A 16,207-nucleotide genomic window follows, 5' to 3' on the forward strand; every position below is an offset into this window, starting at 1 on the left:
TCATTTTGCACCGGGGAGAAGCGGCTCAGGCCACAGAGCTTGATCCGCAGAGCTATCCGTCTGCAGAGCTCTGGAAAGGGTCGGGCCGTGCTGTAGTCATGCCCGTCTCACCACGTGTGCGGGTAGTCAATGAAGACAGCCGCTGGCGGGTCACGGGGGCCGGATCTCGGTCCGGTCTCCGTCGTTCCGGCACCTGATACCGAGATTAGCATAAAGGAGGTGTCCAATGAACGTCTGAATGAATGAAAAGGGCTGGGAACCCGCGGTGAGCGGGAAGCCGCTTGGAAAACACCCATTTGAGGAGGTGTCTCATCTAGGCCTGTGAAACGCTCACATTTTCCCAGGACCCCTCCTCCCGGCCCGTGGGCCCCGCCTCCTGACCCCTCCAGTCCTTGTCCCCGTAGTAATCCCCTCCGGTTTTCCTCAGTCTCCACGTACGTCCCCGATGGCGCATCCCAAAACCCGGATAACCGGAGCGCTCCCCATGGACTACACGGAGGGCTCGCCCGCGGAGGAGCGGCGTGCGCATGCTCCATCGCCGGGGTAGGTTTCCAGGGAAGGCAGCGAACTGGATCCCCTAGTCCGCGGGCGGCGCGAGGTGGCAGGCTCCCGGCGGCGGCGGAGCGGGGAAAGGCGGCGCGGGGGCCGGGTGGCAGCGATCCGCGAGGCCGAGGGAAGGGGCGGGGGAGAGGAGCAGGGAAAGGCGGCGGGGGGAATCTCGCGAGGGTTGGAGTTTTGGCGAGAGTTTGTGGAAGATGGCGCCTGTTGTGACAGGGTAAGTCTGAGGGGGCAGCGAGTGCTGGGAACCGGGAAAGTTGCGGGCGTCTGACTGCCCGCGGCAGGCGGCGGGCCCGGGCTGCGCGGCGCGCCTAGGCTCGGGAGGGGGCGCGGGCGGCGACGCGGTCGCGCGGGCGGTGCGGTGCGGGACTCGCCGTGCGCCGCGGTGGAGCGGGCTCCGGCGCGTGAGGGCGGGCGGTGACGAGGCCGGCGGCTGCGGCGGGCGGGCGGAGTGCGGGCGGCGCGCGGGGCCGTGGGCACCGTGCCCGCCGCGCGCCCCCTCGGCGGGCCTGGCGGGGACCCAGCGCAGCTTTGTTCCCGGCGGCCCGCGTCGCCTGTCCGCTCCGCCGCTGCCCCCGGAGCCCCGGTGCTTTGTCTCTGCGCGCTGCCCCCCGCGACTCTGCCCCCGGCCCTTTGTTTCGCCGCCTTAGGCTCTCGGTGGGAGCCGCTGCGCGCCCAGCATCCCGTCTGCATCTCCCCTCCACGGTCCTTCCTCCAGTGCCCCTTTGTTGTGTACCTCTCCTCGGTAGCCGGGTGACCTGCCACAGCCCAGGCACCAGATTCCTGGCTTTCTCTTTCTTCCATTGTCTTTCTCTTATGTATCCTCTCTCACCTTTTTCTGTTTGGTCCTTAGTCCCCCCCCCCCCAGAGGCTTTGTCTCCCCTATCTAGTGGCTCCATCGCTTAGCATCCCCTTCCTCTCGTGTCACTGCTTGCTTGATTTATCCACTGCCCACTGTGTCTGTTGAACTGTCTCAGCCCCGGGGACTCCATCTGGTGCTTCTAAGTGTGCACAGACTCTATGGTTTGCTTTTGTTGTTTGAGTCTGGTAGATGCTTGGGGGATACTTAAGTTTGCCCCTCCGCTCCCCTCCTTTCCTTCGCACCCCTTTCTCTCAGGATCACCCCAACACCAACACTATCACCACCCCCACGCCCCCCACCTCCGTTCGTTCTCCTGGATTAAAACGACTCCAGTTTTCTTTGACATCTTTCTGGGCCGGTGATTGTTTTGCTTGGTGACAGTAGCGCTGGAAAATGAGCTAGATTCTTGATGGTTATTGCCCTCCATCATTGGCTTCTGACGGCCCAGGACGCCCGCAGTAGCGTTGCACCTGGGTTACCCGAGGATTGCTGGAGGGTATATTGTAAGACTGTTAGAAATAGACCTAAAGACATTTTTTCCCCTTCCTTTTGGTGTTGAAGAATAGTTTCAAATATTCGCAGTGGATATTCATTTGGTGTGAGTAGGAGGTGAGTGAATTTTGATGTTGAAAACTTATGAATGTTGGGGTGGAGAATAGTATTTTTTTTTCTAGAATCTAGATCTACAGTTTAATTGTTTTCTTACTCCTGCTTTATAAGGAAGTGAAATCTCGATTTTGATAAATGACTTTTGATAAAGGGGGATTTGACAAATGGCTTGCTTTTTAAATTTTAATTAGAGTTTACCACTTATGATATTGAATCTTGATTTTTACTTGTGTAGATGTGTGGCAACTCCTGTTCCGACTTTGGGATCAGGTGCCAAAGAGCAGGGGCAGTTTTGGCTTGATAAATGCTGCTTTTAGCATCTTTGTGGAATACATTAATTACAGACAATGAAAAGACAGTGATAGCTTCTAGTTCGGTTATCCTAAAGGTACTTCCTTATGTTACATGAGCATTAAGTTGTTTTCAGCTCTCATTGTTATGGTAATGTTTAAAGCTGGGGTGATGGCTAGGGGGTGTGGTGCAGGTTATTGTACACTAATGGCTTGAATTATCATGCTAAGAATAATGTCAGGGTTGCTAATTTGGAATGTAGTGTTCAGGAAATTTTCTTCTACTAGTTGATCACCACATTTGGAAGACACATTACCCACAGAGTCATATGCAGCTTCCTCTCTTTAAAGTTGTACTTGTACAAAGGGCTGTTGATGAGGACATAGAAGATGAAGTCTGAGGGATGTTGGCATGTTGGAAAACTTTAAAACCTTGGTGATTAGAATTCATAGGCTGATTTTTAACCCCCAGTGGAAATCGTGTTTTGGTGAATGATACATGAAGGTTTTTTTGTGTGTGTGAGAGAGAGAATTTTCATTTGTCTCATACTTAGTGCATAACTCTCGAGGTTAAAATCAGGCACACACTAGTTCTGACTGAAAGCACAATGTGAATGCTGTGTTATAATGGAATGTACTTTGCTCTGATTTGTGTATTTAACAGCCAGGCAGTGGTTGCGCTTGGGAGGCAGAGGCAGGTAGATAGATCTCTGTGAGTTCGAGGCCAGCCTGGTCTACAGAGGGAGTTCCAGGACAGGCTCCAAAGCAATACAGAGAAACCCAACCCTGTCTCTGAAAACAAACAAAACAAAACAAAAGCAAAAATGAATAATCACAAAGACCATAAAGTGAGTTTCACAGTTGAGTTCTGTTGCTTCCAAACATGCAAGACTTTCATACTTTATCCTGAGTGATCATGTAAGAATTTTCATGAAGTAAAAACAGTGCCTTAACTGACAACAGCTACTTGGAAATGTACAGGATGGACTGTGGCTGGAAACTTTCTGAGTATTGACCATTTTAGCTTTAAATTTATTTTCTCTGAAAAGGCTGGCTTGAAATTTTTAGGTTTGTTTAGAATAGTACTTCTAGGGCATCTTAAACAGTTAAATTTATGTTAAAGTTACTTTTTGCCGTAATACTCAGATTTCTCCTACTATCTCTTATATGGGTAAGATAAAAACCAAGGGGGACACTGCTATTGCCAGATGTAATTCATTAGATTATCTTTGGTAAGGCATTAGGAGAAAATGATTGTTTTAAAGTTCTTACATGTTTTATTTCTGAGGTTCACTAAATTTTAGAAATAAGACTTGGCTTGGAAGCATTATTTTGCATTTTACTTCCTCCTAATACTAAATTCATGTTATTTCAGCTAGGGGCAGTATTTTCTCATGGATTGACTAAAAGTTGTTATTTTTGGCGTCTGTCTTTGTGATTATTTCCAAGTTACTCTGTTTCCTCTGCCAGTTTCCTAACTCTGTAGAATGGGAATGGAATTACTTGCCACATCTGCAGAGATGCACCCTGGGGTTTTCAGAGTCCCTTTGGATGAACAGTATGCTTAAGATCTAGGAACTGTTATTGAAATGAATTGATGTGAAGTAGGTCATATTTTATAGGAAGTCAAGTAGAAGGTTATGAACTAAGTTCTTGGCAAGTTACAGGAGTGACAGTGGAATGAAAAGAAAACCCAACCATGTATTATAGTTTGTATAAAAGGTATATCTTCCCTATAAATTTAGAGGGAGAGGGTAAAGTGAAACAAGCTTGTGTAAGAGATTGAAGATCTATAAAACTAAAGTGTAATGACACATTGTAAAATCATGGGATGCCTTTATTGATTTCTACATGTAGTAATAGTTTTTAAAAGATACTAAAGAATGTTTTCCCTGCACTTTTAGCCAGGTCTGGTAATGAAAACTTTTATATCTGGCTTATATTTTTTGATGTTTTGTCATATGCTTTCAAGAATGTTTTTTGACCACTAGGACGTAATTTTAGACTTTCAGTTTTGGGGGGGGTTCCCCCTTGTTTTGTTTGTTTCTTTGTTTTTTGAACTTGACATTCTGTAGATAACTATTGCTGAGACCCATTGTTCCTTTTGGTAGCTGATAGTCAGGTGTCATCTGGTCCGTGCCCTCCCCCCCTCTCCATCTCCTAGCAAAATTTGGGCTTTCTCTCACTAAATGTTTACTTCTGAACCATTGAGAGGAGGTTGCAACATGTAGCCTAGCCTAGGGCGGCCTGGTACTTAAGATACTCCTGCCCTTAAGCCTCCCCAGTGCTGGGATTACATGTGTGTATATAGCTGAGCCTTTACTTCTTTCTAATTACTAAGAGTGGTAGTTTTACCGCCTAAACAACCCTTTTAATCTGTCTTCATCCTTAACACCACAATGCATGCTGACGTCACTTCTCACCTATTTTACCACAGGCCTCTTTCCCCCTTCTAGATTTACCTCTAGATTCTCTAGCTTCCACATAGCCAGAGCAGTGTTTCTGAACAGTAGTAAATCAATAGTTGTAACTTTAAAAAGCTTTCAATGGCTCCCCCTACAGCCTTCACTGGGAGAGGCAGCAGGCTAGAGGGTTTTGAGGTCACATTTAAGATTTGCTCTGTGTTGGGTTCCAATTCTGTGTTTTCTTCCATTTAACTATCTATAATATTATCAGGCTGCTCTACCCTTCCCTTGCATCAGTTGTAAGATAATCATTCCTAATTCAGAGGGTTTTGAGGAGGTTAAGTGAGATAATAGTTGAAAGCATTTACTAGAATTCAAGGCATACACTTAGTGCTTGAAAAAAATCTTTGCTAGTGTTTCATAGAAGGTTCTGCATCGATATTTATTTCATAGGTGCCTTTTGTTTGTCTTTTGAGACAGGGTTTCTCTGTAGCCTTGGTTATCCTGGCACTCACTCTGTAGACCAAGCTGGCCTTGAACTCACAGAGATCCGCCTGCCTCTGCCTCTGCCTCTGCCTCTGCCTCTGCCTCTCAAGTGCTGGGATTAAAGGTGTGTGCCACCACCGCCCGGCTTCAAGTCTCATATTTAAGAGCTTGAAGTTCCTACACAGGCCCAGGAGTTTAATGCCTCGCTAAGCTTTTTGAGATTGAGGTCAGAGAATAGTCTAACCAGATATCAGGCTAAGTTCCATGCCCCTGCTGTGTGTTATTAAAAGATTGGTGTAATTCTCTTGGAAGTATGTTACTTAATTGTAGTGTAATCATTATATTCAAATACTGCCAGTTACTTGGCCACAAATACCATTTTCTCTTAATCATTTATATATTATACTCACAAGTGTGCCAGAATATTTGTTACTTTGAAACGTGAATGTACTATGGCTATATAGTCTGAATTTAGTATATATAAATTGCTCATGTAATAAGATACTTGTATATCTCTTGATTACGATTCTGTTAAGAAACTGTTGCTGATGAACCCAAAGGAATTGGTGTTCTTAGCCTCAGGCTGTCACATAATATTAGAAAACATAGTGAGGCTCATGGAGGTACCTTTTAGATGATAGAAAACACTGCTGTAAATTGTCTAAGAATGACAAAAGTAAACTTCATTTTTGTTTTTATGTGGTTGGTAATCAAGTGGCTCACAATAGGTTTTTTATTTATTTAAAGACAAGATTTTTGGCCTGGGAGATAGCTTAGATTTTAGTGCTTAGGATATGAATTTGAGTCCCAAATGCTGACATCCTAACTCTGGGGAGGTTGAGACAGTGGACAGTGGAGCCCCTAGAATGTCCCCCACCACTAGGTCATCCTAGCCTTCTTGGTAAGTTTCAGGCCAGAGAGAGATAGAGACTGTCTGGAAAAAAGAAAAAATAGTGGACAGCTACTGAAGAATGACATCCTAAGTTGTCTTTTGGCTCCACACATATATTCACATAGAAAAGACACATAGTCTTTCTCTGAAGCCCAGCTGGCCTATTCCTGAGTGCTGGGATTATAGATATGCTGTAGCCATCCTGTGCAACTTAATTAAAAATTAATTTTTAAGTGTTCATTTATTTCTCAGATGCATAAAAATGTGTATGAAACTGTGTACTGCTTTGTTTTTGATCCATGCTTACAGAATCAAATTAATGATCTGCAGGAAAATTCATCTTTAGGAATGCTTATTTACTGATAATTTCTTCATCAGATTCTATATAAAATAGGGAGACATACTTTCATTGTATTTATCTGCCAAGCACATTGTGACTATGTTACAAGTGAAATTTATAAAGGTCCAATAAAACAAGGTGTGAGTGATTTGTAAATAGAAAAATATGGAGCTATTTTGCTGTCAGTTTCCTTGGTAACCTCTTATGGACACAGCTCAAGTTACACTTTTCTGTTGCATCCTGTGGTTTGTGGGTCATGTTTTAGGAAGGCAGCAGTGTGTTTAGTACATAGGACCGCAGCCCTTGAGCTCTGTGCTTTGACATTTTGAGCAGGCATATTTGGTAAATTACTGCTTCACTAGGGATGTTGTCATTGAGTCACCCCCAACTTTGGGGTTTACTTCTTGCTGTTCATGGATCTGCTTGGACAACCAAAATAATAAAAGAATGTTGACTGCCCAGCTGTTGCTATCTTTCAGACACTCTGTTAGCATTTCTGGATGCCTCTTAGAGCCTGGCATTACATCATGATGTTGCTTATGCCTCATTAGGCCTGCTGCTGCTTTGATGAATGTAATGACATTTATTGGGATGGAGGAAGTATAAGTGGTGATAATTGTCTTTTCTGTATAAATATTTGGTTTTTTGATAATTTGTTTTGGTTTTTCAAGGCAGTGTTTCTCTGTAAAAGCTTTGGCTGCCCTGGAACTCAATCTGTAGACCAGACTGCCCTTGAACTCACAAAGATCCCCATGTCTCTGCCTCCCAAAAAGCATGTGCCACCACCACCTGGCCTGTACAAATATTTGTGTAAATTTGTTGGGTTGGGAAAATGCACAGAGGTACACACAGCACAGTCAGATTGGTAAAGTCTCTGAAAGTACTGGGATTAAACTATTTTAAGCTTATATATAAGAAGAAAAGACAGAAACCATTTTTTAAAAGGCATTGTAAGTTGCAAAGACTTGAACTGAAAGTGCTGCCTACATCTGATGGATGTGAGATAGAATACATCAGAAAACCCCTCTGCTATGATTCCTGTATTCCATCAGTGTGTTTGGTTGGCGCTAGAGCTAATTTGCATTGTTAATTAGGTAATACTCTGAATTGTTAGAATAGTTTCTCATAAAAAGTGTCCTATAAAAGTGTTACTTTGTGAACGTGTTAGAGAATGTAATAGAAGCAGTATAGAACCAGTGCTATAGGGGCTTGTAAATTATAAACAGCTTTTCTTTGGACACAATTTACTCAGGATTCCAGGACATACTAGCTTTAGACTGGTTTGCATTAGAACAAAGTATTTTCCTCCTTTTCTATAAACTCATGAAGGCCTTCTGCAGGCGTATTTGTTCAAATTGTATTTTTGGTTCTAAATGTGAGAATAGTTTCCCTGCCCTGAACCAATTAATTCTATTGGTAATCCTTATACCAGTTGGAGTAAGCAAAAACATGGAGGTCCCAAGACATGAAGAAAGTAACTTCAGGGAAATGAGGCTGCCTTCCCTTTGTATATTTCATTAATTGTGTAGTAAAGAGACAGTTGTTGAGCACTCCTAAGTAAAGGATTCCACTGTGACAGTCTCTTATAAATGCCCAACATGCTGTGTTGGATATGATTTAGTGGAACGTGTTCAGATAATTAAGAGAAATTGTGGTAGATGCTGAGACACATGTATAGTGTTGGTACGGACACTGTTATCATTGATTATATTCAATTGAAGGGATATTTTTAGTAAAAATGGGTGGTAATAGGGAGTTTTAATTAAGCCAGGAATGTGGTTTGGGGCTCTTGGGAGAAACTTGTCAAGCAAAGTCAGGGATGCATAGAGAATACAAGCGGGTTTTAGTCGATCCAAGGCTTGTAATGGTAAAGTAGGTTGGAATTGGTGTTGATCTTAAGAGAAACACAATAGAGGTCCATTTTGGGTATAGGCCTAGGAATGGAAAGGCAAAACAGCTTTTTTTTGAGCCAGTGTAGAATTGGAAACTGTGGAATCAGTGTGCTGTCACTAAAGTAGATCTTTCGTAATGGGCATGTTAATTTAAGTCTTCTTCATGGTGTTGATGTAAGGATTGAACACAGCAAGGGAAGTAGTTTTGGAATTAGTAGATGCTTAAATAGTTTAGTATTCCCCCTTTTGTACTGAGGAATTTTCAGATAATGAGAAGGGGATATGGAAAAGAAGGGAGAACAAAATGTAAATGTTTGAAACCTGAATGTTGACATAATGGAAGAGTCAGAGTGAAGTGAAAAAATGTAAGAGAACATATATATATGTTGAGTTATTTAATAAATGTCAAAATACTTACATATGCATAGATAACTGCTGTGGCAGTTAACCTTGTTCTACAATTGTAGATTTGTCTGTGTTGTATTTGTCTAATCTTTCTGTGAACTCCCAAAGCACCAGAGTCATTTTATTTGTCTGTAATAATTACGTAGACCGTCTCCCAGATTGCTACTTGTTGGATGAGTGGCTGTGCCTGAAAAGGATTTAATAGTATGTAACACTTGCCACTAGGTGGCACTTGGTTTAAGTGATAAATCTGAAACTCCTCATAGAGTGGTTTTTCTACTTATATGGCCCACATAGAAACTGACTCTTGGATTAGATTCATCATTCTGTATTTCTGGACTGTATTGTTTGAAGTGGAATATGAAAAATATCAAATAGAAAACCCAGAGTGAAGGACAAAATTGAACAGTTTTAGACTGTCGTGTAGATATAATCTTATTATAGTAGGTGTTTTTGTTGGTAAGACAACATTAGTAAGATTTCTTTAGAGGAGAGTGTGGCGGTATGTTTCTTAGAGGATTTGTTGACAGATGGTGAAATGTGGTCTGTCCTGACAGTGAGGTATGACTTTTATTTTTGACCCACTTCCTTACCCCCAGTTCTAAAATCTTGTTACTGCTAACTGTGTCCTGGGCTATACACGATGTATATAGAATCCATTAGATTCAGGGAACTTATTAAGAGCTGGAAAAGAACTTAACAATTTCATGTTCTAAAATCCTCACTCATTTTAATAGGCACAGACAGGTTAGATAGTTCACAGGTGGTTAGACTGAGGTTCAGCCACTGGCTCCTTTTGGTTTTTTTATTGTTGTTGCTGTTGTTTTTGGAGGGGGGAGCATATGCTTGTGATTTCACTCTTTTCTATTTATTTATGCCTCTTGGCCATCTGTTACTGTGTCCAGCCTTTCTTTGTGTGGACCAAGAAGAATGCAAGCAAGGTCTTTAGCCCCCCAGGCCCAGTGGTTTGCCTCTGCCAGCATTGCTGTGCAGTTGTCAAGTCTTCTTCCTTTGCTGCCATCCTACTTTTGTTTTTGTTTTTATTTATTTTTTTTGAAAATGGGTCTCAGTGTGTAGTCCAAGTTGGCCTTGAATTGATTATTTAGTCCAGGCTGCCTCAAAATCACTGTAGTCACCTATTTCAGCCTCTCACTTTCTGGGATTACAGTCCTGTAACCCACTATACCTTGTTTTTGTATTTGTTTTTTATTTATTTGTTTTTCATTTTTTAATTTGAATTACAAACAAGATTCAATTACATGACAATCCCAGTTCCCTTCTCCCTCCATTCCTCCCCTTTGTTTTTGCATTTGAGACAGGAATTTATTAGTAGCTTTGGCTGGCTGTGAATTGCTATGTAGCAATCTGGTCTTCACTTATCCTCCTGCCATAGTTTCCCCAATACTGGGTTTATAGGCACCAATCACCATATCTAACTGAGATCGTCTATTATTGATATTACTTACAATGCATTGTCTGTTTCTGACTGACTCCTGGGAGTATAGCCACCTTACTGCATACCTTCTTACTCACTGAGGACATAGTTACTTCTGCCTCAACCTTCTTACTCACTGAGGACATAGTTACTTCTGCCTCACTCCTCTCTACCATTTTACTTAGTTTGCACCTGGCTGTCCCTAGAAGAAGATGGAAGGGCAGAGGGTGACAAGAATGACTTTCACACATGGAAAAAATGCTGTAACTTTAAATTTTATGCTGAAAAGCTGACTGGCTTATAAACTTGATGATGAGCTTGCAGCCATTATTCTGGTCTGTATGCTAAGACAATACTCTTAACTACAGAGTATTAAATCTCTGCTTCAGATGTCAAGGAAGTGAATTAAATTCATTTTGACACTCAAAGATAGTAGCGATATCATTTGCTTATTCACTTACAGCTTAATAATGAATGCCATTATTTGACTAAAAGAATTGTTGGTTCACTGGTGTAATTTTTTTTTAAACAATCAAATCTAGGTAGCTGCAAGGGTTATTTCATGAATATTGGCAATCCATTCTTTAACCTAGCCTTCTCTGTTATATTGAGTGTACACAGTTTTGTGACATGTCATTTATTTAAACCTATAGTTTCTCAATTTTATCTCCTGGAAATTGTCAGTTGGTAAATTAGGTACTTGTTAAATTATATAAGAATTTACTGTGGACCAGGCCTGCAACTCAGAGGTCCACCTGCCTCTGCCTCCTGAGTGCTGGGCCTAAAGATGTGCATCATCACTGCCTACCACCACCCACCACCACATGGCTGATTTTAAACTTACATTCATCTCGTAGTTGTACCATGGCTCTTTCCATAGTTATTTGTGTAGTGGAACTTTTTCCTTCCTTTCAAACCCCTGGCTTTGTACCTGTAAGGCAAGCATTCTATAGGCTACATCCCTAGCCATGGAAAATTTTCTTAAGGGTTAATGTCACATTAGTACATACTTGATTCTTTTTCTGATTGGAAAAATGTTACAAATGTTACAAAAATATAAAAACTTATATAAAGAGAGCCATTGTTATAGCAAGAATTAACTATTGTTAATATTTGTGAGTATATTTTTTATAAATGCAAATGTTAACATTTTGTTTTATATTAAAAATGTCAACAGATAGCCAGTATAATATTTAAAAAAAGATGAGGTTGTGGGGCTGGATAGATGGCTCAGTGGTTAAGAGCATTAGTTATTGCTTTGGACCTGGGTTTTATTTCCAGCATCCATAGGCGGCTCACAACCATCTATATATCCAGTTCTAGGGGTCCTTGCCCTCATCTGACCTTCATTTGCACCAGTTACAGGTGATGCATGACATACCTGCAGGCGAAACACCCACACAATGCAATACAGTAATAATGAAAAAACTGGGGAGTTGTTTAAGAGTCCTCAAATAAAGTCAGTCTTAAGTACAGGTGGCATCTCTGTCTCATGGAAATTTGAAGGTCAGAGTTGTTTAACTTCAAACTCTGCTTTGATACTACATTTGGGTTGTACTTCCCCACCCTATACTGACTTGCTTTGTATTTGTCTTTCCATTTGAATGCTTTCATGCTGCTACTTGGGGCAAGGCAGTTCCTGGTTTAAGTCAGTGTGGTAGAATACTTTAAGGAAGGGTGACAGTATTCTTTTTCTATTAGATCGCTATAAAAGTAAACATTTCTAGAAATGCATTTAAAGTTATATTTGATTAGATTAGTTTATACTAAAAGTTTTGAAGTAACAGTTTATCTTTAAATTTCCTATTTAAAAATTTTAAAGTGTCGGGCTGTTAGACCCCCGGAAAACTCAGGTATCCGGGGTCCCAGGCCACAACCGAGGTCACCCCAATCACCAGGCGGATTCGAGAGCTTGCTGCAAACTGCATGAGGCTTTATTGTAATTTAACGAGCTAACCCGTGTTAGCTCGGGTCTTTCACCCACCCGCCATGGCGGATGGCTCGCAATAGACAAGACCTAGGGCCTCCCAAGAGATCTTGTAGGGCAGCGTAAGGGGAGTGTCTAGGGGTACGCACAGGCTCACTATTTGGTGTGCCTCCAGCCTTGGAGGGTTTGCCCTGTGTTGATTGGCCAACTGGTTGTTATGGCCCATAGGCCCTCCCAGGGTGGTTGCTATGCTTTTCGTCATTGCTGTGTTCTTGTCCGTAAAGTACACCCAGGGTCGTAAAGCATAGCGCCACCAGCTAACTTCTGATTGGTTCCTTGTCACGAGGCAGGCATGTGACTTTCTAGTGTCTAGGATGTCATAGATGCACGTGTTCGGCCGTTATGACTGCCGAAAGGGGAGCTGGTCCCTTCAGGGCATTCTTGACATGCTGCTTCATTAGATAATGCTGTTTTTACTTTGTGTTTTCAGATCCAACTCCCCTCCCCAAGTCCCCAAAGAATTCATTTTCTGCCTACAGATCAATTTCAGGTCTTGTAATTCTTATGTATAGATACAGCATGGCTTTGGGTGAGAGTAACTGACTTGCTTTGTGACTAAAATTTCTCCACATGGGAAATGGAAAAAAAGCACAAAGTTCTTGGGAGGGCCAAATACACTGCAAAGAACCTGCAACAAGAGACTGGCCCTGTTGAATTGGTTATACATCTTTTTTTCATTTCTTACTTCAGCTGAAGCAGCTGCTGCCCTCTTTCTTTAAGGTTCCTCGTAGCATGGTGTCTCCTTTTTACTCCCCTTGTTAGGTGTTAAAATACAGTGTGTGTGTGTGTGTGTGTGTGTGTGTGTTGGTTGCTTTTATTGACACAGTATCTTTATATCCTTGACTGACTGCAGCACACTCTATTGCCTATACATGATCTTTCCTTTGATACTCTATTGTCAAAAATATTGTTAATTTTCCTTGTCCCCTCTTTGCTGTATTTGTTACTTTGTGTCTTACTACTTTTAGTGTTAGATCTATATTTCTAAAACTCCTGCTGTCTGCTCTGCAAAACAAGGTTGGTGTATACACTATATGCATCCATCAACCATCTAAGTAAGCTCCATACCTTATAATAGTGCTGCTGTCCTGACTTGCGCGCCCCCCCACACTGCTCCCTAGGAAACATTATCTACTGTCTGCTGTGTGTGTGTGTCACTTCCTTCTATTCTCATTTTTTTTTCTTGTTTTGTTGATGACCAGATCTTTTCATATTCTTCCAGGTGTTTCTTACTTTTGTAAGAGTAAAAGCATTTTTCACTTTGCTTACTGCCACTGCCTTATTGAGGTCTGCCTCATACTGCAGTTGACTGTTTCATTCTTTACTACTCCACCACCCCTACTATCAACCCAAGTTATTTTATTCTGTAGTCTATGGCTGTGGACAGTTTTTCCCCAGTTAGCATTTGGGGGTTATAGGGTTACTTGGCAACCTGGTTTTATTGTAAATTGTATCTATGAATTTTGGATTGGTCATTTGGTAGCTGCCTTGTATTGTGAGAAATGGTAAAATTATGTGTCTGCTATTTCCATCTTAAAGTTCTTTGGCCTTTTAAAAAAGGTATCAGACAGATGTATTAACTGTAAACTAAGTCGATCGATATGAAGTGTATTAAGTCCTTTCTCTATACGTGTAAGTCCCAACCCTCAGAGATAACTATGCTAAAGTGTCAGTGGGCTGTTTCTTTCCAGCTTGGAAATTATTTTCTTGGCATGTCTAGTGTCTAGTTACAGGTTTTATGCTTGTTCTTAATCTTTTATTATTATTTTGAGACAATGATCCTCTAGCTCAGGCTGATCTAAAGCTAATGGAATGCCATGGGTGGTTTTGAACTGTCATCCTTCCCCATTGCCGTGATTACAATGTGAGCCACTGTGTCTGAGTGTTTTTTGATTCTTAGAGGTTTGAGTTAACTTGTGTATGTTGAATAAATTCAACACATCTGGTATTTATAATACCACAAAACTAACAAAATATAACAAAAAATTCATAATCCTAAATTAAACATAAGTAACATTTTAATGTATATAAATCCTTTCAAACTTAAAGTTAAGACTCCTCCCTCTCCCAGGTAATATGTGAAAAGTAATGGCAGTTGTAGAGCTATGAAGGTTTCCTTTGCCTCTGTCCTGTAGAGATAGCCCTTGTTGAAGTAGTTTTCTAGACTTCTGGTATGTATTGACTTGCACAGGTGATCTTCTCAAAAATATGTGTTATGCTAGTCCTTGCTTCTGTTGCATAAATTGGACAGTATTAATTAGGCAGTGCATTGTTTTTCCACTTGAGTTGTTAAGCAGTATTTTATGTGTTACTTTTGATGTCTGGGAGGTGTGGTTTCCCAGGATTCTTTTTTTTTTATTTTGAGACAGTGTTTCTCTGAGGCTTTGAAGGCTGTCTTGGAACTAGCTCTTGTAGACCAGGCTGGTCTTGAACTCACAGATATCCCCCTGCCTCTGCCTCCCAAGTGCTGGGACTAAAGGCGAGGGCCACCACTGCCTGGGGTTTCCCATCATTCTTAATCACTGCTTGGAGGTTCTTAATTCTTGCCATCATTGTATCTGTGTATCTGTGAAAATGAAAAGCATGGATATTTTAAGGTGGAATTTCTGTTTTTCAACTGTACTTATTATACATTTACATTTTATTGATGAATTACATTTATAAATGTATTTTTCTGTTGAAGTCTTTTTTTCTCAATTTGTGTAAGAACTTGTATTTTTTCCAATCATTCTTGGGTCAATTCTCTATATTAAATATTTTCTCTTACATTTTTTGTTGGTTTGTTTTTCTAGAAAGTGTTTCTTGGTGTAGCCCTCGATATCCAGGAATGCTAGACCAGGCTGGCCTTGAACTCAGAGATCCATTTGCCTCTGCCTCCCACTGCTGGGATTAAAGGTGTGTGCCACCACCACCAGCCTGGCTGCTTCCCTTAGCTTTTTACCTAACTGATTCTTATTTGTGTTGAACAGGCATTAAGATTTTTTATGTAGCTAGGAGTTTTATGTTTTACCTCCTTCATCCTACCTAGGATTATGAAAGCATTCTTAACCCGCCTCCCCTGAAGCATTAATCAAATTAATCCTATCAGTAAAAAATCTGGAGTAAATATTGGGGTATGAATCTAAAAGATCAGAGAAGCAGGGAGCAGCTGCAAGACTTCCTGCTTCTACTGTTCCTCCCTCCAAAAAGGCCAGGATCCTCTCTCAGCCCCGCCTTACTATTTCCTGTCTCCTCTGTCTACAATCCTCCAAACCTCTATGGTTAATTTTGGTTGGCTAGTGGATGACTCTGCTGCCCTCTGACTTCAAGCAAGCTTTATTTGTGAAAGCATAGTCAAAATATCATACAACACTCTCTCCAAGCTCTTTCACAATTTAAAGAAATTTAGCTCTTGAAACTGTTTAGGGGGGCATTTATTGATTGATTGGTTTATTTAGGTAGGTGTTATAGAATATAGGATCTAACTTTATTTTATATTCATTGATATTTTGCTCAAATGTATGTCTTTGTGAATTGGAACTGCCATGTGGGTGCTGGAATTGAACCTGGGTCCTCTGGAAGAACAGACTGTCTGTGAACCATTGGGCCATCTCTTCAGCCCAGGATCTATCTTCTTTAAAGAGGATAGTCAAGTATACAGCATTTCTAGATCAGGGTCATCTAGAAACTCGACAGAAGTACAAACTTTGAATTTTACCCTGTAATTCTTGTATAGAAACATTAGGGTCTACCTGCCTGCTTCATCAGGCCCTCAAGAAGAGGCCGTACATACTGCAGTTTGCAGACGCTTGGAGAGCTCTAAGGGCCATTGAGTTTGTGCTCTAAAAGCCTTGTTCACCTTGTCTAGGTTAAAACATTGAACTCAGCAGCTCTTTCCTGCTTTCTCTACCCCAGTTCTTACCTCTTTGCTGAAAAGTTCTATAGTGGCCACTTAATGCTGCTGTTCTTTGCACCCACACTCTCCCTGGTTCCCACCACTCCAAAATCACTCCTTTCAAGTTTACCAGTTCTCTTCACACAGTGGGACTTCAGTAGCCGTCGGGTTC

The 16,207-nt window shown here is 41.6% G+C and overlaps 1 protein-coding gene across 4 annotated transcripts in view; it reads left to right on the forward strand.

The window, feature by feature from the left end:
* Positions 1 to 287: 287 nt before the first annotated feature.
* The window catches only part of Rbpj (recombination signal binding protein for immunoglobulin kappa J region), an 83,722-nt gene continuing 67,802 nt past the window's right edge, over positions 288 to 16,207 (forward strand). For 2 of the 4 annotated variants that reach the window (XM_027386947.2, XM_027386946.2), the window contains exon 1: positions 656 to 775. Coding sequence is in view for 2 of the 4 variants with exons in the window: in XM_027386946.2 (XP_027242747.1) it covers positions 756 to 775 (20 nt within the window). In the remaining 2 variants the exon portion in view is untranslated. Of the gene's footprint in view, positions 544 to 655; positions 776 to 1,187; positions 2,030 to 16,207 lie in introns of those variants that run through there. The other 2 variants (XM_027386945.2, XM_027386948.2) reach the window with 2 other exon arrangements.

The sequence above is a fragment of the Cricetulus griseus genome (assembly GCF_003668045.3).
Source record: "Cricetulus griseus strain 17A/GY chromosome 1 unlocalized genomic scaffold, alternate assembly CriGri-PICRH-1.0 chr1_1, whole genome shotgun sequence".
Taxonomy (NCBI): Eukaryota; Metazoa; Chordata; class Mammalia; order Rodentia; family Cricetidae; genus Cricetulus; species Cricetulus griseus.